The sequence below is a fragment of the Hyaloscypha bicolor genome (genome assembly GCF_002865645.1).
Source record: "Hyaloscypha bicolor E unplaced genomic scaffold K444scaffold_122, whole genome shotgun sequence".
In the NCBI taxonomy this organism is placed as follows: Eukaryota; Fungi; Ascomycota; class Leotiomycetes; order Helotiales; family Hyaloscyphaceae; genus Hyaloscypha; species Hyaloscypha bicolor.
In genome coordinates, this window is record NW_020194624.1 from 121038 (window position 1) to 143363 (window position 22326).

A 22326-nucleotide genomic window follows, 5' to 3' on the forward strand; every position below is an offset into this window, starting at 1 on the left:
ACTGTTCGGTACAGCCTGAGCCATAGGGGCTCACCGAGCAGTGGTGCATAATGGGGCAATTGTAGCACCCCTAGCCATCTCTGAAGAATCATTCTAATATTTACATGAACGCATGTATGGAGCAGAACAGAACTCATGATCTCCTCTATAAACGTCCAGCACAGTTTTATGTTCCTACTTCGCCCACAAAAAAACAAAAACTAAAAACAAAAATATCTGAGTTTGTATCTAGAAAGACGGCGTTGATAGGGCCAGCCTTGACGAGCGCGCACTCCACACAGAAATCGATCTCTGCAGTCGTCTCCCCAATCGAGACTGAAGCTGAAACGACAAAATGGTTCCTGAACGCAAGAGTGGCTTGGTGGGATAAACCTTTCCCCAGCATTCAAGACCCCAACTAATGCGCCACCTTCTCTTCGAAAAGCCTCACCTGTGAGAAATTAGTAAGCAAGCACTATGCAAGGGTTACAGCAGATGCAATATATAGGAGATCCCGCGACTCAACATGTGGGCTGGGAATAGTACCAAGACACTTGCCTTTCGATACATCACAGGAGCTGCCAATACTTGGGCAGATCCATGCCAAGATAGTCAGTCAAGCTCCCAAGCGGTACCCGTCTTGCGCTACACAGAATCAAATAGCCAGGAGTTGGTTCTCTGACACTAGGATATCGTGCGCTTGGTACCAACGTCACGACCCCCCAAGACTGCCATATGCCGCAGCAGACGTCAAATTATGTTTATCTGATCTGCTCTTCCTCGCTGTCACTTATTCGATGCCGTAAGCCGTGGTCATAGGGAGTGAGCATGTTTCGGCATGCACCGAAGGAAATTATCGATGCGACTCGGATTTGGTGGCCGCAAACCGTGATAGAATAAGGTGGGCCAGTGCTTCAATTCGCGTGTATCAGTCGATACACCCCAAATATTGTGGGTTGAGAGCATCGCTACTTGCATGCAAAGAGGTTGAAGTGATGTTGAGATTGAGGTCTATATTTCCTCTCGGAGTTGGAATTCTATGCTCGGCAGGGTTGTCTCAATCGGGCTAAGCGCCTCGCTGATCATCACGTGCACCACGCCTCACCCCCATCTTCTCCTGCGCTCCCAACGCCATCTCCAATTCTACCAGACACATCTTCCATCGCTTCTTCTTGCTTGCGATCTCTCACTGAGCATATCCGATTGAACCAATGGCAAACAGAACCGCTTACATTTCGCAGCCTAAGCGAGGTGATTCCCCCCTTGATCACCGCAGAACAGACCTTCTCAGCTATGCACTCTCCCGTTGGCATCACGCCCTTCTGCATCGTCCGACGCACCAGCGAGATCACGACCAAGGTGAGCCCATGGCGCCATTGTCATTGGCCTCTCAGACCCAAACCGCCCTATCCCCTGAGGCAGAATCCCATTGCCAGCGTTCTGAAACGGGAGAACGCACCGCGGCACGGAATTCCAAAACCAATACTGACCCCTTCGTCTGATCTCCTGGAAATCAGACGCCCGCCCGCCTGCACGAGCCATCCACTTCAAAAACTTTGGGTCCCGGGTCTCCAAATCTCCCCCATGCTTTCATTTTGTACTTCGTATCTAAATTCTTGATGCATATTCCTCAGCATCAAGAGCTATCTTCTGTGTGCTCTCCTCCTTCGTTCAGTCAGATATAAAACCCCCGCTCATTGCACTCCATCATGTCGAAAGCTGCTTCACTTCCTCCTTGGGAAGTCACTCCCCCGTGGCAGAAACGTGTCCCAGTGACGGCAGCACCTATGGTCCCGAAAGTTAGATTCGGTCATCTAGAAAATACTTTCATACCCCCATTGCCACCACCACCACCACCACCAGAAGAGCCAGTTGCCACTCCAGCGCCGCCGCCGCCCAATACTTATCGAAGAGCCGTTTCACTGCCAAGGAACCCCAGACCAGTACGTCCAAGGCTTCCCAGCAGCACACGACCGACAGACACATCGCCCGAGTGTACGAATGACCCCTCTCCGACCAAGACTACAAATCCCATTCCCCCACTACCAGTAGTCCCAGAAAACAATCAAGTAAGGCCCCGGAGCCGGAGCCATAGCTCGACTCTTTCAGGGACACTCGAATCTTCTCCTCCACCAGCTTCTCGACCACCCCTTCCCCTGAATACATCATACCCCACGCCTCCTTCCTCAACCAAGTCTCCGGTTTCTCCTCAAAAGACGCTCGAAAACATCAGAGAGGACAATGCGTTCCAAAGCAATAAATCACTGCCTCCTCCCCCCCAACCAAGCGTCATTCCTATTGACAACAACAATGATTACAACGACAATTACAAGAATCCAGTTCCTGCACGGAAATCGCGATTCACCTCCCTCAAAAAGTCGCTTTCGCTCAAGATCCTACCCCAGGGCTCGAATGGGCGCCGCTCCCCCTCAGCCCTCTCACCAACAGCCGACCCGCAATCTCCCACCCTGACAACGAAAGATATCCCGCCCGATTGGGCAAATACCATTGTTCCCTCGAGTTCTCTCCGCAGGAAAAACTCAAAACAGCTCACTTCCCCTGCTTACAATGGGGAAGTATTCGCACGGATAGAGACGGAAGGTTCACGAGTCGTGAGTATCGGTAATGATGAGAAGGAGGTCGCGGAGTATCCCGCCCGAAGTCCTCGCACGACCAAAACTCCGACTGGGCCTGCCCTTGCCGGCACCCAAGCACCCAAGTCTCTCCATGTCAGGCAGAGGTCGAGACGTCTGGCATCGCCAGGTTATGTCCAGGAGAAATACAATCTTGCGGATGGAGGTAGACGTGACGGAGACGTAATTGGAAATATTGTCGTTTCGGGCGGAAGGTCACCTGGCATGTCTGATGAAGAGACGAGAGCGAATAGGAATACCAGGCCGCCAATAAGAGGGAACGAAACCAATGTTACTCCTAGTAGACCACAAAGGCCAGAGAGGCCGGACAGACCAGATAGTTCGAGGTTTGACCTCCCGGAGATGTACGACGAAAAGATGAGACCAATGTCACCGAAACCCGAACCACCTCCAAAAGACTCCTCAGTAGGACCGAGACTCGTCCCACTCAAATTCGCCTCCGCTTCCTCTCCAAAGGAAGTAGCACCAGCTGGCCCGGCACAACCGAAGCTGATCCCACTCAAATCTTTCCTCCCACCTTCTCCTGAGGGGTTGGAGGATCGCTCTTTCCCTTATGCCTACGAATCGATCGACGATGTCACTGACAATCCTCCCCTCAAAGTTGCACCCTTGAGAATTAAATCTTCTGAGAATACACCCGCACCCGAAAGTTACATTGGCTCTGCTCCTCGAGCGCCGAATAACGAGTCTACCACTCAAATGTCGAATACAGACTCTGCATATGCGACTCAAGTTCCGGACAACAAATCTGCAACTCAAGCCCCAACCTCAGTAACAGCTCAGCTCATATCCCGCGCCGCACCAAGAAAGCTATACAGCGCAACCCACAGCACCTTCCTCCGCCGCTGCTCCGATGGGCGTATTACGATCCCGGTCCTTTCTCGATACCTAACACAAGAATGGATATTCCTCCAACATTACCTTCGTTTCATAGCACTCCTCCTCGCAAACCTCTCCATCCCATCAGGACCAGCACTTCGCTCACCAATATCTCCTTCACAAACCCCCAAATCAACGAAAGTAGAGAGGGAAATCAACGCTCGTCTAACACCCCACCTAATCACCCGGCTCTCTCGCGCCCAGAACCAACTCTCCCTTTTTTCAAGCCTGGAGGCCGATATCCCAGACCTCAGTCTCGAAAGCTGGGAAGAAGCAGCAGAGGACGGCATGACGGACGCTACGCGGATGACTGTACGTCTCTTCGACGTAATGGGTACCGCGGTAGAGAGAGGGGAGAAGAGTGTTCTCGTCGGTATGGTAGTTTTTTGGGCTAGGGAAAAGGTATGTCCTTTTTAAAGCGCAATTCTCATCAAAAACGAAAGGAGATGGGTGCTAACGAACATTCATAGGCTCACCTCGAAGCCTGGAAACAAGTCCAATCCACGGTCGCCATGCGCAACCAACCGGATCAGCCCGATATCCCCGCCGAGTCCCCAGCTGCCTCGCTCGCAGTGCAGAATTACCTGCTCCCCTGTTTCGCTGGAAATGAGTCGATGATGGTTATGGAAGAGTTGACGAGGCTGTTGGATGAAGTGTGGTGTGATAGGTACTTGGGGACTAGGGAGGGGTTTCTCGAGCGGGTAGGCGCGAAGGGGGAGAGAAAATCCTGGGAAGAGAGGGGGTGGGAAGGAGATGCGAAGGAGTTTGAGGAGATGATGGAGATGGTATTGGGGATTATGGCGAGGGGGTGGCCAGGGCTCGAGGGGAGATAACTAGGGCAATGAAGAGAGCATGTATAGACGTTAACAATGAGACATAGGGAGACCTAGTTCGTCATTGTGTCGATCCATTGTTTTATTGCTGCGAACCACGCCGGATCTTAACCTTTCGAAGGTGGTCAGTTCGAAGTTGCAGTTGCATCACGTGATGTTGTTTTCTCTTCGGACGTTGCCTAGCGCTTACATCCACTCACCAGACTCTTTCTCACCGATTTGATAAGCGCTTGCGTCCACACTCTCTTGCCGGTTGACAACTTCATCTCAATTCTTCTCTTGAAGGAGATTTTAGGGTCGATCATCTACTCCTCTCGCTCCAGTCAATGTTTCTATACGTGTCGCATCGGTCATAAATTAATACAGAAGACCAATAGGACAGGGGCTCGCGCACCTTAGTGTTCGTGAGAGTATTTCGTTTCTGCATCCAAAAAGGGGTACCTAGTAAGTTAGATCCAAGGCTGATGTGGCAATGAAGGTGTTGATAACCATCCTGGTCCTCAGAGTGAGATCCGTATCTTCGTTGCACTTCCTTCCCTCAGCAATGGCAGGAATTTCCACTCTCTGGGTTCCTCTCCTCACCACACTGGCTGGTATAGGGTCTCTCACCCTCGTTTCTACCGCCTACTCCACCATCCGCTTCCTCACTCTCCATCTCATCACACCCTCGCATCCTCTCCAATCCTACAAGCGCGCCGATCCCGAGCCAGCATACGCCCTTATCACTGGCTCCAGTGCAGGTATCGGCTTTGGCATCGCCCGCGCGCTCATCCAGCAAGGCTTCAACATCATCCTCCTCGGGCACCTCGCTGGCGAACTAGCCTCAGCAAAAGAACAGCTCCAAACCCTCGTCCCTTCAGCCTCCATCCAGATCCTCGTCATGGATGCCAGGACAGCGAGCCCCGAAGAGATGCAAGCTGCCGTGCAGTCCATCGCGCATCTGAACGTGTCGATCCTCGTCAACAATGTAGGCGGGAACCCCGTCACGCTGCCGCCTTTCCGCGTCCTGGGAAACTATTCGAGTGGTGATGTCGATGCGGTTATTAACCAGAATGCAAGATTTATGGCGAGGCTCACTGCGATGATGCTCCCGATTTTGAGCCGGAGGAAAGAAGAAGGGGGAAAGGGGGCGGAAAGGGGTGAAAGGAGTCTGATCATTAACTTGAGTTCGGCCGGCAGGATTGGCCTCCCGTGGCTCGTCATGTACGGCGCCACGAAAGCTTTTAACTGGGCTTTCAGCTGTGGGCTTTCGCGCGAGCTTTCAGTGGACCCGGGAACGAGGCATATTGATTGTTTGGCGATTCTTCCTGGGGATGTAAAAAGTCAGGGGAATTGTGAGGGCGTGAGTGCGAATGATCCGAGGTCGGATGAGTTTGCGGAGCAGGTGGTGAGGAAGGTTGATTGTGCGGTTGGGAGGGGCATGAAGGAGTTGAGGCCGTGGATGATGCATGGTGTTCAGGATTGGGTGTTGGGTATTTTGCCGGAGGGAGTGAAGAGTAAGGAGCTAATTAAAGTATTGGGGAAGAAGAAGGATGCGTTTAATGGAGCTTGGGAGAAGAGCAGATAGATTGTGGTGCTGTGGGATAGACGGGGTGGGTGAAGTGTAGATGGGAATGAAGGAGGTACTCTAGTGAGAACATGACGAATGAATGAGATTGCGAAGAGAAGAGAATGCTCGATGAAATGCTGGAGGTGAAGGAGAGAGTCGGCGCTCCTCGTTGGGAATGAGCAGAGGTCAGTTCTGAGCGCCCCTTGACAGACTTGCTCCCTTCCCAACTTCCACCCATTGACTAAGAATGGTAAACCCAATCTGAGTGGAAGATTGGGTGAGTAGATGAATAACAGCTGTGGATTGTTGTTGATGGAAAAGCACGTGTGCCGTCCGCAGGACTAGCCCCTGCCGAGTTACCTTGCCTCCTTTGCTCCTGAGCACCAGTGGAGCATTTCTCCTCCTTACAAAAAAGGACCACATACTTTGCACCCTCGGCGTCATCACTTGATGACTTTCAACTGAGCATCTGGCAATCCTACAGGCAAAACCACTGACAGTTCGGGAAATCCTTGCCACATTTCTAACGCCCTGGGCTGTATCAGAACGGGGTGGGCGGCTGGTTCGGGGCTCAAGCACCTTCGAAGTATATAGTCCACCATCTGCCCATGGTATGAATTTCACAATTTTGGCACAGAACTGCCCACCAAATTCCTGAAGATTCGGTTTTCAGCCTGTTCATTGGCGTCAGAATCCTTGCAGGGCGTCCTCGCTTGACAGCCTCACTCTCCTCACCGACTTCGTCGAAGATGGACTTGAGCAATTTCGACTTCGATGCCCTCGATCATGCAACTCGAGACGAAACTCTCGCCCGTCTGTCCTATCCAATTGTTCCGGGCTTTGAATTGGATCCATCCCGTCCAATCGAATCTCTCGATAATGCTTGGCATGAGACCGACTGGCAGAGCGACTGGCAGCAGACCAGCTGGCAACAGCATAGCGCCCATGCCCATGCATACAACGAGCCCCAGGGCGCTCTGTGAGTAAAAAAAAAAAGAACACTCGCTAATCAGGGCGTACTCGGAGCCGCAGACCAGCCGATTTTCAGGGTCAAACCCACTCCCCAACAATGCTAGTGGAGTTCCATCCCAATCTCGACCCTCAAGAGAGCGACAAGACACACTACAATCTTGTACCTTGGACTGGCCTTGTCAAGACCCAGGGCCTTGCCCTTGCGACTCAGAATACGACTCTCCTTGAGTCTACTGACACGCATGATCTCAATCACATCGAAGCACGGGATAGCAATTGTACCAAAGCAGAAGACCTTAAACGTATCGAAGAGGCACGAGCTGCGAAATGTTGTACTTGGAAGGACTGTCAATCAGTTTCCCCCTTCCCAAGTGGTGCTGCTCTCAAAGGCCATCTCGAAGACCATGCAAGAGATGTCATTAAACGCTGGTCACGCGATACTGAGTGTTCATGGAGCGGCTGTGTCTCGAAGGCGAAGTTCAAGCTTCTTTCGCCATTGAGAGGCCATCTTGAGAATGCTCACGTCAAACCCCTTCTCTGTATCTGACCAGGATTCTCATTCAAGAGACCATTTCGAAACATCAGCGACCTCCAACGTCATATACAGACCGGGCATTCCCGGACTGGCGGTTTTCGATGCCCGTACAAGGAGTGTAAGTCAAGTACCAGGATATTTGCTCGCAAAGACAAATGGCTCGAGCATGTTCAAGACGCTGAGCACCAGCTGGACAACTTTTGCCCCGTGCAGCACTGCGAGAAGGAATCTAGAAATCGCTGTGAATTTCTATCTCCTAAAGAGGCCATCAAACACATGTTCAATGAGCATGGAGGAACGCCTCTAGACGTGCGTGACTTCAGTTGCGCAATCGGAGGCTGCGAAGCTGGGGATCCTCCTTATTTAACCAAGGACCAGCTGAAGAAGCACCTCATTACAGACCATAGCTTCGCTGAAGTCATGCTACAGGTCGTTCTGGACGCGGCGGAGGCTACCGAACTTCATCGGGTTCAGAGACAACTTATCCCCACGGGAATCAAGTTTGATTCTTGCAGACTTTGTCTTCCTCCACCTCCCCCTAAGCGTGTTTCCGACACCTTCACCCCTCTCTTCCATCGCAATAAAAGAACACGTTTTGATACAATCGTCTATTGCGTAAGCCATCCCTGCAATCGAATTTTAACCTACGCTAATTCGCAGTGCCAATGCCATATGCACCACAACCCTAGGATAGACCTTAGATGTACTGGTTGCCCGGAGAGGCCTCATGAATTTTGCTCAGGTTGCCTCACCCTAAGAATCCCTGGTAGCGGTTCCCAAGATAGCGAACCAGAAACCTCGGGCAAAAGCCCCCCCAGGCGCAATGGCGCGGCCCCCTAGCATGTCATGAAAGGGAAAAGGAAATTGAGCGATCTCCATCACATGTCTGCTCGGAAACGATCTCGAGAACAACGTGTTGATAGGGATGAGGTTGTCTACTGTGTAAGCCATCTCTTCCATTGAACTTGAAGCTGTCCTAATTTTCCAGTATCAATGTAAATCTTTCAACAATCCCGCACTCGATCGTACCTGTACTGGTTGTGGCTGTGCGCAGCATGCATTCGGCTTTGAGATTTGAATTAGTACCACCTCAACTTAAAGTGTTGTAGTTTTGGTTCTCACCTCCCAACCTTTGGTAGTGGGGATGGATTTCGCAGTCAGCCATGGCAATCGTGTGGCTTTCCTTTGACTCAATGCGCGTTACACTTACTTTCCTTTCATTCACTCCCTTCGGCCCGCAATCATACTATTGTTTGTTATTTACAACTTGAATGCAAATTGGATAACAAGTTCTGACATCGCTTGAACGTGTGCTGAAGATAGTACAGTATATGGTATGTCAAAATGTTTCATTGAACTCTCACTCCAGCCTTTCTAGATTTGCAGTTAGATGATTTTTTAAATTTTAAGGAAGAAGTAGGCTTTATTGAGGTTAAGAATTGTGAACATAACGACTGACCGCGAAATGGACTGCAATGAATGAATGTGCCCACCTTTTCCAACCCGAGACATTCCCAAAATTTCAATCATCTCATTGCACAATTTTCATTTACTATCTAATCAGATGAAGTCAATCCTACATGTTACGTTAGGTCAGAACAACAATCTTCCCGCCTGCGCTATTCTCCTCCATCACCCGATGCGCCTCCACAATCTCCTCAAGCCGAAACACCTTCCCGATTTTAACGCTCAACTTTCCCTCCTTAATCTGCACGCACAACTCCTCCAGCGGCGTTGCCATGAAATCGTCCGGTCCGCCAGCATACGTCGTAAGATTAACAGCTGTAGGGATCGCTTCCATCGGGCTGAAGCTCTGCAGTTCCCACGCGTTTCCCACCATACCCGTCATACAGACACTTCCTCCTTCCTTGACACACTGAAGAGAGTCGAGGAGCGTCGTCGTGCCTACTAGTTCGAGAACTTTGTCGAACTTCTCTTTCCCGTGGAGTTGCGTGGACACGTGGCCGTCATCAACAAACACCTCATCGCATCCAGCACTCTTCATCATTGCCTCACGATCTTTCCTCCTGGCTGTCCCCGCGACATAGCAGCCGTGGTTATGCGCAATACTCGCAGCAGCCAACCCTACACTTGTGGTCCCGCCTCTCACAAGCAACCTATCTCCTTTCTTCAACTTAAGACTCTTGAACAAGCTCCCCCAAGAAGTCTGCAACATCTCGGGTATCGCGCCCATGATCTCCCATTCCAGTTCCGTTTTCACCGCTTGTACTTGGGATGCTGGAACAACGCAGTACTCGGCGTACCCGCCGTCAAACAGTCTCCCCATGCCTCCCATGCATGTCGCTACTCTTTGCCCCTCTTTGAACTCTCCAGCGGGACATGATGCAACGATACCTGTGGCTTCGATTCCCAAGATCCTGGGTAATGTGACAGCGGAGGGGGGTGAGCGTCCTTGCCGCGTGAAGAGCTCCGAGCGGTTGAGGCCAAAGGCTTTTATGTTTATGAGGACTTGTCCTGATTTGGGGTTTGGGATGGGGCGGTTCTTGAGTTTGAGAGCTTCTGGACCGCCGGGTGCGTGGAGGACTGCGGCGCGCATAGTTGAAGGCATTGCACTTGTCAGGGATCTGGAGAGGGCTTGGAAGATAGAATGTGATCGTATGAAGAAGTTGATTTGAAGGCTGGGGATGAGTTTTGTACTTGCTACGATTTTGGGGAGTTGTTGGAAGTGGGCGATCATAAGAAGTCAGATGAATGTTGGTAATTGGAGAGGAAAGGGTTTATGGGGTGAAGTGGTGGAGATACTTCTGACTGGTAAACAGGTGGGGTTAAGATGCATTAGTGGGTGTGCGATCTAGTGTGTGGTTGGTTAGGCGCCCTGCATATTCGGCCCCGGTTTTGGAGGAACCCGGGGGCATCTTGCTAGCTTCGAACTTGGGGTGGCAGATATATTTTCCATCTGAGGTTAACAAGCACTCCACGAAAGCTAACAATAGACCCCAAGGGCCTGGCAAAAGCTCTCATGTGACATGCAGAGGTGACTAAGAACTCGAATTTCCCTTTACAGAGATGCAGAGCAGAGATAAACACGAAGCCGATCCCGATTCCGTTAGAGACATGCTTCTAAAGTAGGAGAGGGGGTGGGGGAACGTTGAAACTTTCACGATTGGAAGATGGGTTTATGCAACTCATCGCGAGATATTAATCCAGGAACCCGAGGAAAGCTGCATGTCAAATCAAAAATTTGCTTATATTTCCGCTTTGCCCCTCACTTCCGCCGAAGATCTTTGCATTAAGTCCATCTCACCCAACTGCAATCGGTGTTTCTCACTCGAGAAACGCTTGCCTCCTAACTCGAAAGAACGAGATTCTTAGCACCAGGGAAAGGAGCAAACAAGACCAGAACGTCCCTGACCAGTTCGTGCTCCATGCTTCCAGCTGCAACTCGCGACTCTGAAACTGACCATACATCCCCGTTGTGCTCCAACAACACCAAAACAGCCATCATAACCCTCCTCCGCACCTACCAAACAGCTCTGAATGCCTCATCCACCTCCTCAATCCTCGAACTCTACACATCGGACGGCGTCTGCATGGCGCAACACTTCTCACAGCCGTGGAGCGGAGCCATAATCGCAGCCTACGACAAAGATGGTCAACGGTGACCACGCTCTCGGTCGACTTCGACATTATCGAGATCGTGGACATGAGTGAGGAGTCTGCGTTCGCACGTACCGTTTCAGCAGGGCAGCCACAGCTAAAATTTGGGTATGAGAGTGCGGAAGCCAATCAAAAGCTCTTTGTATTGAGGACGGAGGATTGGGGATGGGAGATTGCGAGGTATTGCTTTTGCAGTTCGCTGCTTCGGTACTAGATGGAGAGAGTTCGATCATGGCTGGGAGCGATCGCAACTCGCGAGAGGTTGACACTTCAGACTCCCAGCTCATGGTTCCAGGCTTGATACAAACAATAGCTGAATGCAGGCAGCATTTTCAACTGAACGAGTCCCTTGGCTTCCTCTGCTGTGTCGTGACGTTGAGACGGGAAGTTGCTTCCTTATCTTACACCACCTCATGTCGTCTCTCAAATCCCTCATATCCGTCTCTAGCGAGGATACGAACAACGTCCTCGCGCTATAGATATTCGCCCTGGAGGCGTTGCGTCTACGTGTATACCAGAATCAGACATGGTTCGCCCATCACCTTCGCCGAGATGATCGAAGATATGGGGATCACGAGCTGGTAAGCGTGGAAAGAGGCGCTCGGTCGGTGCATTTGGCACGAGAGGTTATATGTTAAGGCGTATGAGAAGCTGTGGAGGGAAGTAGATGGGAGGCGGAAGGAAGGAGGTTGGGGGTGTTGAGGCGTGAGTGCAAGGGGTGGGATACTGTAATCGAATGCTCCTCACCGCCTAGTTGCTGGCGATTTTCTGAGGGGATGAATAGACGTGACTTCTGCCATTGCTCAGAGAGAGGCCCGAGAAGTGGTGACTCGTGTGTGAAGTGCTGGTTTGCGAGAAACAGAGGTGGGGAGAAGACCAATTTAGAGGATCTAGGTTATTAATATCTAGCTTTAGACATACAACCTGATTAGTATTGTGGTTGGTGTTCAAGGCGGCAGCAGCCTGAAGCGATGTGTGAAGAGCCAACACTGAGGAGTACGGAAGCGAGGTTGCAAGGCTGCGAGAAGAAAACAAACAAAAAAAAAAAAAAGGTAGAGAAAGGATTCGAGCTTTATTATGTGTTCCGAACAATGCACCGGGTCGGGGAAGGTCTAGAGAAGGCTTCAGGCTTGGTAGAAAGTAAAGCCTACAGCATAAGTCCCATCACGAATAAAATGTCGAAAAAGAGCTCAAACGTCTCAACGATTTGCGTGTTCATCCTTGTGCAGGGGCAGTGCTAACCTTCTCTGTATTTTTTACAGTATGACCATATGCCTTCTCGGCGAGGGAAAGGGTGCAAACCCGATTTATCTGCCTACCTTCATGTGTCCCGAGGCAGCAATCGAGCTTTGGTGCTGAAGCGTTGCTTGATTGGCCGAGACGAGGGGGAACCGAAAATCCGAGAGCAGTGAAGCGAGAGGAACTACGCCCTCAAAAAGTTTGCAAAAAAAAACCAAAAAAAAAGACGTCAAGACCACTTCAGAAAATCAAAATTCGATTTATCCGGGCTCAAAAGGTGAAAGAAAAACCGAAGGAGGATGAGAAGATTCTACGATATTAGAAAAGCAAAAGAAGAAGAAAAAAACATAGCTTCTCTCTGATTGAGCGTGTCATCCTTAGTGCAGGGGCCATGCTAATCTTCTCTGTATTTTTACGATTTGACCGTGTGTCTTGCGACGAAGGGAAGTGTTTGAATTTGGTACAAGTACCATGGTTTGGAGGGGGTGTTGGTGCCTAGTCGGGGGCGTGGCGAGGCAGATGGGAGGGCGAGTGAGTCATGTCACGGGATTTAAAACTTTGAGGGAATGACGGGAGCGAACCGTGGTTAAGCTGGAGGGAGGTTGGGGCCTTAGGCTTGAGGGGATGGGAGTGTGAGGAGTACTTGGAGGCGTGACTTGGATATTTTGGTTGGATTTGGAGAACGGCGATAAGTGACCCCACAGCGGACGATGTGCGAAATTTGCCGAGACAGCGGTTTGGGACGCGAGTATGAAGAATTATTAAGTTGATGAGGACTTGGAGAAGTTTGAGGTGTAAATACCTGAGAGCGGCACGGTGAACTGTAGGAAGCTGTAGGGAAGAGCGATGTTTTTGCTTCTTGCATCGAGCTCCGCTGCATGAAGAGGCGACTTGGAGGGAAGCAAGACGCGAAGGAAAAGAATGACAACATTATGCTAGACTGGGAGAAAGAAGAAGTTTCGGTTTGAGAATCGAGAATGCATCGAGACTCGGTGGAAGCGTTGCTTGAAGCAGACTTCAATCCATAAGATCACTTGATCCGAGTTCTCTCGTGTTGGCAGGAAAGAACTGCTGGCCGCGAACTCGCGGGGCCAGGTCGCAACAGGCTGAATTGATGGATCTAGGCGATGTGGGCTTGTTAGCCGGGGAAAGACTAAAACGACCCCCCACCCCCGGCGTCGATTGGGGGTGTCGATTGGGGCAGGGGTATTTAATTGGCTATCTGAGCTCTTTAAAAATCTGAAATTAGATTTTTCAATATAAGTCTAAGCTAGTATATTATAACCCCTGTATTGTAATCACGTACTTTCTAACTTATAATAAAAAGATTCCTTAAAATAGTATTTTAATTTTAGGGAGTTTATATACTAATTAATTAAGTTTTAGTTTTTGAGCCCTATAAGGCCTTATAAATTATGGGCTTATAGGGCTCTTAAATCTGGTTTTAGGGACTTTTTTCGCTAAATTTCTAGGCTATAAAATATGAAACTTTTAATTTCTTTAATTTAAAGAGCTATTACTAATCCAAATTTTATAAAAAGCTTATAATTAAATAGTCTTTAATTAGCGCTATAAGGAAATAAAACAAGTATTAATTTATATTAATTTATTATAAAATTAAATTAAAATGAAGAAAAAGCCAGAGTTTTGGTGTTCCTGTCCGAGCGCCTAGCCTGCTCCCAATCGACACCCCTAATCGACACCGGGGGGGGTCGTTTTAGTCTTTCCCGTTAGCCGAAGAGATGATTCACCCCAGCAAGCCGCTTTCCCACCAATCATACGAAGTAGTGGAGGCTGAGTCATGCACAGCCCCTCTACTGCCTCCGGCTGCCTCACATAACCACCTCAAGGCATATCGAGCGGGGCTGAAGCATTTTCTTCACCCTCAGATGGTATTCGTACGACTTTTCACTTTCTTTAAGAAAATCTTGCATACTTCTACTGCTTTTATTTACCCCACGAATCCGTCTAATCACCAGAGAGGACCATGGGAGACCCATTCGGCATATCAGTGAATATCGGAGGCCTCGTTCAGCTTGCGGATCTTGTTGTGAACAAGATATGGCCATTCTTGAAAGAAATGAAGAACCAGCGATCAGAAATATCCAAATTATCATCCGAAGTTGCCTCTCTTTCGGGAATCCTTCACAGCCTTCGCCTTCTCTCTGAAGGCAGTACGGTGCCAATCAAACATGATGATATTTTGGAATGTCAGATGATCCTAGAGGGGTTGCGGGATACACTGAAAAAAGCAGACGGTACTTCTTCCCGCAAACGAGACCAAGTCAAAAAATTAGCGCAACAACTGTGCTTTCCTTACGAAAGGGTCGAATTTCACAAAATCCTTGAACGGCTAGAGCGCCTAAAATCAACATTCAACCTAGCATTAACAGCTGAGAGCATTGCTAGTCAAATAAACCTCAAAGCGGATGTCAAAGCAGTGAAAGAAGAGCTTTTCCGGCGAAAAGAGCTCGAGGCCAGAATAGAGCTAGATGAAAAGCGGAAGAAGGTCTTAGATTTCTTCGGCCGCGTTGGCCCCAAAGAAAACCATGCCATGAGCTTGAAGCTCCGACATGAAGGAACGGGACTATGGCTGCTCAAAGAATCGCGTTTCAATGGATGGCTACAGAACTGCGACTCTCACATCTGGTTTTACGGGATTCCTGGAGCTGGAAAGACAATTTTGGCATCATTACTCATTGAGAAAGTTTTTCAGCTGTGCAAGCCCTCTGAAGCTGTCGCTTTCTTCTACTGCGACTATAAAGATACCGCGAAACAAGACCCATGCTATATACTTGCGTCAATAGCATCCCAGATTGCGATTCAGCATGAGAAGGCGTGCGAGATTCTCGAAGAAGAGCACAAGAAGATACATCCCGGAACGACTGACGTCAAGCATTTGAAACCCGAGATTTTAGTCAGTCTGCTGAAAAAGCAGTTCGGTCTCTTTGATTTCACTACTCTCATCATCGATGGACTTGACGAGTGTGGTGATAACACAGCAAATGTGCTCGATCAACTGGTGTTTTTAGCTGGGGAATTCAAGCTGGCCCTCCGATTAGCTATTTTCAGTCGGGATGAGCTCATTATCCGCAAAAGATTGACTGAGATTGACTGCGAATCGATTTCTATTGCTGCAGCAAGCTCTGATATCAGACGATACGCAGCCTCGGAGATAGAACAACGCGTGAGAAATGGACGACTACTTATAGAGTATTCGTCAACCAAGGAAATTATTCTACAGAAGCTGATAGATAAAGCCCAAGGAATGTGAGTAACGGCGTCCCATCTTTTACTACACCATCTTAACTATTATAGGTTCCGTTGGGTTGCGTGTCAGCTCGACTTCATTTGCGATATGACGAGCGATGATGAATACTGCAAGGCCTTGGATATTCCTGCGCCAACTCTTTTCGCAATTTACGAGCGCCTTCTTCTTAGGCTTCAAAGCAGACCAAAATCGACTCAAGCTCTCGTTAAGTCTGTGCTGATATGGATCCTCTTTCCCCCTCGTTCATTAAGCATGAAGGAACTATGCGAGGCTGTCACCATACCTACTGGCAGCAAAGAAAAGCCAAGTCCAGTAGCGCTCAACCAAATTCGAAAATTCTGCAGTAGCTTAATTCGGGAGGCTGCTAACGGCAATCACCTTGAAGCCGCCCACTTCACCGTCAAAGAATTTTTCAACACTATCACCAAAGAATCTCATCCGCATATTTCTTACTTTTGTTTGTCAAAAGAAGAGGCTTACCTTGAATTCAGTAAGGTTTGCTTGACGTATCTCAACTTCAAGGATTTTCAGAAACATATTCCGCCCTTTGAATCTCTACTAGATGCATTCGAGGGCTATCCATTTTATGGCTATGCAGCTTATTTCTGGATCAGCCATGCAGAAAATCATTGGAACAATGAGGATGTTCTTCGATTGGCAAAGCAACTTTTCAAGCCTCCAATGTCGACCAATTTCAAACTTTGGCGCAATAGTGTTATTTCCAATAATAAAGCTGGCTCTGAATTAATGGAGAGAATCAACCGTTTAGGAGACTCCCCTCTTCACTGGGCTGCGTATTTCGGCATTCATCAGCTACTAGAATGGCTTGTTTCCTATGGACAAGACATTGATTCTGCTGCAGCTCTCGGAACACCTTTGTCGGCTGCCATATCAAATAGTAGCGGTAGTCTTATATGGCAGGGAAGCATATTTACAGTACCTCTATACTCATTTAACGACATTTGCGAGTTAAGGTACAGATTGCGCCAGGATAGAGTACAAACTTGCGTCAAGACGCTTATCCAAAGAGGAGCACGGACGGAGCACATATTCGAATGCGAAATCAGCGACAAGATGTTCAACTTATCCTTACACGAAGTTCTACTGTACTCAGTAGATATTAAGTTATTAGAAATGGAATCTTTGGCGATCGAATTTTTTGATGAACATGTCGCAGCCGGGATGAAGCATTTCGTCAATTCGTCAGAAAGTGGGGGAATTTATTATGCCAACGGTTTCACATTGCGAGAGCGAGTGGTGCAAATGTTGCGCGGAATGGAAAGGGCTTACATTGTTCCGGAGTTTCGTTTCGCGTTCAATGGTTATGTCAAGGAGCTTGACGACAATATAAGCCCTGACTACGAAGCCATGCATGAAGTTTGGAAAGCTGCGCGGAATGACCAAGCCGATGTCTTGGAGTCGCTCTTAAAAGAAAGAGGAGGTATTAGGATCAACGAACTAGTTGACTACTTTTCTGACAGCCCTTTCGATGAAGATGTTGACAAGTATTATGATGGTAGAAAGAATGCCCTTCATTGGGCAGCTAGCGCTGGCTCATTCGAATGTATCCAAGTACTCATGCATGCAGGAGCAAGTGTACACATCGCCACAGACGACGGTAACACTGCACTTCATTTCGCTGCAAGATCGCTGAATGTTGGAGCGAAACGGTGTGTAGAGCTGCTCGTGGATGCTGGGCTTTCTCTTGATGCGAAGAACGATGCAGTTTGGACTACTCTTCACTGTGCTGCTTTCAGCGGCAACAAGAATCTTGTCGAGTTCCTACTAGGGAAAGGGCTCGATCCCCATCTCTCTACTTACACGGAGAATACCGCATACCACCTGGCGTCGATTAGTGGTTCCGGTGACGTTCTGAAACTATTACTCGAACATGAGAAAGGGGGGATTTCCGGGATGCATGTCTCAGGCGCAAATGGACTCAAGCCTGCCCAATTGGCAGTAGTCCAGAACAAATCCGTCTTCATTGGGGAACTCCTCAAACATATTGACATGAAAGAGCTCGCTGTTGAAGAAGAACCATTTATTCTTTACGTGGCAAGGGAAGGATCTGCTGAGATGATGAAGGTTGTTCTGAGCTTAATTCCCGATGTTTTAGTCCGGGGACGAGATCAATCAACAATTCTCCATGCGATGGCGGAGAATTATGACATGGCGGAGGATTATGCCGATTTTCAACAGATTATCCGCGATGTCATAAGAAAGGGGGTCCCTAGGTCTGATGCAAGAACTGACGGCTCTAAGCCGTTGCATCTTCTTCTTTCTGGTCTGCAGCCAGTAAAGGAAGAACTACTGGATCTAATGATTGAAGGCAATCCAAATGATGTTGACGGCAAACGAGATAATTACTTGATGTGTCTTTTACGCTCTCATCGGTCAGCGTTACAAAAGATATATATCGCTTTGTATCTTATCAAGCTTGGAGTAAATCCATTCCAGAAGAACAAAAAGGGAGAATTTTTCTATCACCAGTTCACGGAGACTTATCCCGACTCAGTTTTGCAAGTCACGCCTCATATCAATGACCTGAAGAAAATGGATGGGGTTCATTGGAGTTTATCCAAATGGTTGACAATTCACTTTGCAATCATCAAAGGCGACCTTAGCCTTGTCAAGAGTTTGCTGGAGAAAGGATCATCTTTATCAAAGCAAACAGGATATAGAGAATTCTACATGGCAGGTCGGCAATTCCACAAGCGCAGGTTGAATTGTATGCACCTCGCTGCTTTGTATGGCTGGAAAGACATCCTCGAATACATTCTTGGAGCATCAAATCTGCCAATTGATTGTCGAGATGAATACGGATGCGCTGCTCTGCATCTTGCTGCCTTTAATGGATCAGATGGTTGTGTCAAACTCCTTCTTTCGAAAGGGGCCGATGCAAAAATACAAGACAAGTGTGGAAACAATGCTCTTCACTATGCGTTGGGCTCGAAAGCTCCTCCTGTTATAGAAATGCTTATTGAAGCAAGGACACCTATTGTGGCTAACCAAACAGGCGACAACCCAATTGACTTGGCTATGAAAGATACACATGGTGATATCACAGAGCTTCTGCGAAAGTATCAGGCTTCCAGAGATGACGGCTATTATGATGACCTTTCAAGCGTGGATGAGATACATGAAGTTGTTTCATCAGATCTACCGTTCAGATTTGGCTCGAGAAAGAACCAACATACCTTTGAGTTCAACAGCCCATTAACTTTGGATCTTTCAAGGGCGAATTGAATCTTGTGTGGTGGACTAAGAAAGCGCATGGCATGGTAAAAATGGGTCAAGTCATTAGAATTTGTTCGGAGTGCGGATTTTGAGCATGTTAAATAATTGGTACGTGGACATTAATAATGATTCAATTGCCAATATCAGCTTCCCCAAATTTCAGAAGCACTGTTAAGTCTTATTTTGAAGCGAGATAACATGTGTGATGGTATATAACAGTGGTGCAAAAGAAGACAGACCTAGATTCTCACTAATATAAGCTATAGATTCCCCCCACACATGCCTGGGTAGTAGCTATTATGCCCAAAATTTGCCCGCTGCTCTGTCTAGAAGGGCTAATGAGGTACTCGATATGAGCAGTTGCTTTTGCTTTAGTAAAAACGTCACCTTGCCCAGCCATTGAGAGAAAAAAAGTCGTCTGACCATTTCGACCATAGAATGGCGACGAGGAGAGTTCTATGAGTCTAGTACTTGATGAGAGGTGGCACATATGCCTGGGGTCTCTTTATTATATTTTCAATGAAAATAAGGAACAGCGTGTCAAATAATTTAATTAATTATAATTTATTGGCCGGTAATCAAATTAAATTAAGTCAGAATCGTAGTAATCAAATTATAATTAATTATTTGCTTAATTTAATTAAATATAATTAAATATTTAGTTACGTGGTGTTGCACGTAACTGCGAAAATGGCAAAAGCGTTATGGCGTGAAATTAAGGTTTGAGCTAGCCTAGTTTGGACGCCACCTTACCGCAATAGGCTTAGCTGCGGCTGCGCCCGCTTGGTAAGCGAGCCCGAAGGCACTAGAATCCCCTCGACTTTTTAGTGATTTCTTGCCACCTTATAAATAATATAATTACAAATAAAGTAATTATAAATAAGGAATCTTAGAAATCGATGGTTTAAAATCAGGAGAGTATTTCTAATCAGATGCTTATTAAAGAATCTTCTAGTTCTTTAGACATTTTATATATAAATAACTAATTTTTCTCGATTTTCTAGTAATTTCTTTTACTTCAAAATTATATATCAAATTAACTACTTATCCTAATCAAAAGATTTCTACTATAAAGTTACTCGAAATTATAATATCTATCCAGAAATATCGTCTACTAAGCTTAATATCTTTTAAATCGGAGAATTTTTAGCTAGAACCGCTTAAATAATAACCTTTTATCTTTTCCCTTAAATATTATTCGAAAACTCTTAACTCTCCTAAAGAGAATCTGAAGGATCCAATTAATTATCGAATAATTACTATTAAGTGCTTATTTAAGAACTGCAAGTAAGTTATATTAATTAAAATTAAAGTAATTAAAGCTAATATAATATTAGTAAAGTATTTCTCAAATAAAGAATTAATACCGCTATAAGCAATTATAAGACTTATTATATTAACGTATATAAATCTATTAATATTTATGAAGCTTTAAAGGCTAAAGCTCTTATAAGTAAATTTAAATTATAATTAAATCTTTTTTATTTTTAAAAAACTAACTTTATTTTAGATTCTATTATAAATAATTCGACTAAATTAAGTTAAATATCTATTATAAGTTCCTTTAATAAAGGCTCTAGTAATACAGAAAAAGCTTTTACTATAACGCACTTTAAGAGATTATTATTAGACTTTATAGTTAATAATAATATTTCTTTTTATATAATTATTACTTTAAGCTTTTAAAAGCTTCTTAATTATTTAAACTAATAAGTTATTAAAAAATTATCTTATATATTATTAAACTAACTTCTTTATAATAAAGTATTACCTTTATATTCTCAAGTACTTACAAATAAACTTACTTTAAGATTTAATGAAAATAGTAATCTTATAAAAGAAGAATTATTAGAAAATATCTTATTAAATAGTACTTTTTCTATTATATTAAATACCTAAATAGTTATAAATCAAAAGGCTTATTTAGGAATTACTATATAAGTTATTCTAATTAACTAAATAATAAAATATTTACTAATTTAATTTTTAGATATTTTATAAATAAAGAATTTAAATCAAAATCTTATTTACTAGTTATAAAAGATTTAAAGGACATTTATAATAGTAAATATATAAATTCGGTCTTATTAGAAGCTTTAAAAGTATATAATATTAAATATTATATTATTTAATAAGTAATATAAATCTTTGATTTTTTTATTAAAAATAATTACTAATATATTTTATTTAGTATTACTCGAGATAATACTAGCTTAAGTAATATCTTATTACAAGCTTTTATAAAGCATTATAATAAGAAAGAGAAATGCATTAAATTTCAAGGAGATATTATAATAGAAATATAAAACAAATAGTAATATATAGAGAGAATAGGCTTTTATAGTATGGGATTATAATATATAAATAAGACGTGAAATTAAGAAATAAAGATTAGTTTATTAGTTAGTTTTCTAAGAACTAAAAAAGAGAGCGGGAAATATATATGAAACCGGATATATAAATATCCGGAGGTTACTTAATTATATTATATAACTAATAGAAATAAAATCCCTAGTATAATATTTCTTATATAGCTTATATTTCAAATCTAGTAATTCAAGATATCTTAGAAGCTTTTATTAAGAATAATTATAATATTTCTTATTTTATAGATTTATATAAATAAGAAATAAAAGAACTTGAAAATAAAAAAGAAAAAAGAGAATAAGTAATAAACAAATTTCCTATATAATTTATAAGAAATTTGTTAATTTATTAGAGATTTATTAATTTATAAGAGATTTATTAATTTATAAGTGATTTATTAATTTATAAGAGATTTATTAATTTATAAGTGATTTATTAATTTATAAGAGATTTATTAATTTATAAGTGATTTATTAATTTATAAGAGATTTATTAATTTATAAGAGATTTATTAATAAATTATAGATTTATTAATTTAAAGAAATATTAGAAAAATAATTATAGATTTTAATATAAAAAATACTCGATTTTCTTAATTTAATAAATAAATAATATTTTCTTTAATTAAATATATAAGGTATTTATTAATAGATAATAAGATAATAGAATAAATTAGTAAGTTATAAAACTATAATTTTAAATTTAGTATAAAACCAATTTCTGTTTCTTTTATAAGATCCAGAGAAGCCTTCTCTAAATAAGAGACTCTAATAATATATATATAATTAGTAATTTATAAGTCTAATACTTATAATATAAATAGTAGTTAGTTATAATAGTAAAGGGCTATTAATTTCTCTAATTAATATCTATAATATCCAAAATTCATTATATTTTTTTTTAGTTATATATAATTCTATATATAATTCTATATATATTATAAAATAAGAAATTCGAAATAAGTTTAATTATTAAAGAAATACTTTATAAGAAAAAAAGAAGCTTATTTTTATAGCTATAAGAATTAAAAATAATTTAAACCTATTTATTTAATAGAAATATAATAATAAACTAATAGATTAATAAAAGAAAAGAAATTAGAAAAAAGAAAAATAATAATAATAAAAAGAAATAGAAAAGAAATATATTTCTATTATAAGATTTATATAACCGGAATAATAAAAATATAATAA

At 44.4% G+C, this 22326-nt stretch overlaps 9 protein-coding genes across 9 annotated transcripts; 8 read left to right on the forward strand and 1 right to left on the reverse strand.

Moving 5' to 3' along the window:
* Positions 1-1688: 1688 nt before the first annotated feature.
* On the forward strand, positions 1689-4345 carry K444DRAFT_633106 (uncharacterized protein; the record flags this gene model as incomplete). Its single annotated transcript, XM_024883572.1, has 2 exons — positions 1689-3914; positions 3983-4345. 2 exons carry the CDS (start codon positions 1689-1691, stop codon positions 4343-4345), a joined length of 2589 nt encoding a protein of 862 aa, XP_024732986.1.
* A 492-nt stretch (positions 4346-4837) lies between these two features.
* K444DRAFT_616581 (NAD(P)-binding protein) lies at positions 4838-6277 on the forward strand. Its single transcript, XM_024880948.1, has one exon. The coding sequence runs from the start codon at positions 4890-4892 to the stop codon at positions 5910-5912; it is 1023 nt and encodes a 340-aa protein (XP_024732987.1). The 5' UTR covers positions 4838-4889; the 3' UTR covers positions 5913-6277.
* Positions 6278-6643: 366 nt separating this feature from the next.
* Positions 6644-7413, forward strand: K444DRAFT_633108 (uncharacterized protein; the record flags this gene model as incomplete). Its single annotated transcript, XM_024883573.1, has 2 exons — positions 6644-6873; positions 6927-7413. The coding sequence occupies 2 exons, from the start codon at positions 6644-6646 to the stop codon at positions 7411-7413; spliced, it is 717 nt and encodes a 238-aa protein (XP_024732988.1).
* A 132-nt stretch (positions 7414-7545) lies between these two features.
* Positions 7546-8369, forward strand: K444DRAFT_72001 (uncharacterized protein). Its single transcript, XM_024888472.1, has one exon. It carries the CDS (start codon positions 7678-7680, stop codon positions 8239-8241), a length of 564 nt encoding a protein of 187 aa, XP_024732989.1. The 5' UTR covers positions 7546-7677; the 3' UTR covers positions 8242-8369.
* A 620-nt stretch (positions 8370-8989) lies between these two features.
* Positions 8990-9958, reverse strand: K444DRAFT_633109 (alcohol dehydrogenase zinc-binding domain protein; the record flags this gene model as incomplete). The annotated part of the gene is made up of 1 exon (XM_024883574.1): positions 8990-9958. The coding sequence occupies one exon, from the start codon at positions 9956-9958 to the stop codon at positions 8990-8992; it is 969 nt and encodes a 322-aa protein (XP_024732990.1).
* A 654-nt stretch (positions 9959-10612) lies between these two features.
* K444DRAFT_694455 (uncharacterized protein) lies at positions 10613-11215 on the forward strand. Its single transcript, XM_024887866.1, has one exon. The coding sequence runs from the start codon at positions 10788-10790 to the stop codon at positions 11022-11024; it is 237 nt and encodes a 78-aa protein (XP_024732991.1). The 5' UTR covers positions 10613-10787; the 3' UTR covers positions 11025-11215.
* A 3030-nt stretch (positions 11216-14245) lies between these two features.
* K444DRAFT_500323 (uncharacterized protein) lies at positions 14246-15265 on the forward strand (the record flags this gene model as incomplete). The annotated part of the gene is made up of 2 exons (XM_024873337.1): positions 14246-14380; positions 14657-15265. Coding segments are annotated over 2 exons (744 nt in total), but the record flags the coding sequence as incomplete, so codon positions are not given.
* Positions 15266-15616: 351 nt separating this feature from the next.
* K444DRAFT_536506 (uncharacterized protein) lies at positions 15617-16147 on the forward strand (the record flags this gene model as incomplete). The annotated part of the gene is made up of 1 exon (XM_024875380.1): positions 15617-16147. A coding segment is annotated over one exon (531 nt), but the record flags the coding sequence as incomplete, so codon positions are not given.
* A 933-nt stretch (positions 16148-17080) lies between these two features.
* On the forward strand, positions 17081-18517 carry K444DRAFT_492631 (ankyrin; the record flags this gene model as incomplete). Its single annotated transcript, XM_024873223.1, has 2 exons — positions 17081-17393; positions 18390-18517. Coding segments are annotated over 2 exons (441 nt in total), but the record flags the coding sequence as incomplete, so codon positions are not given.
* Positions 18518-22326: the final 3809 nt, after the last annotated feature.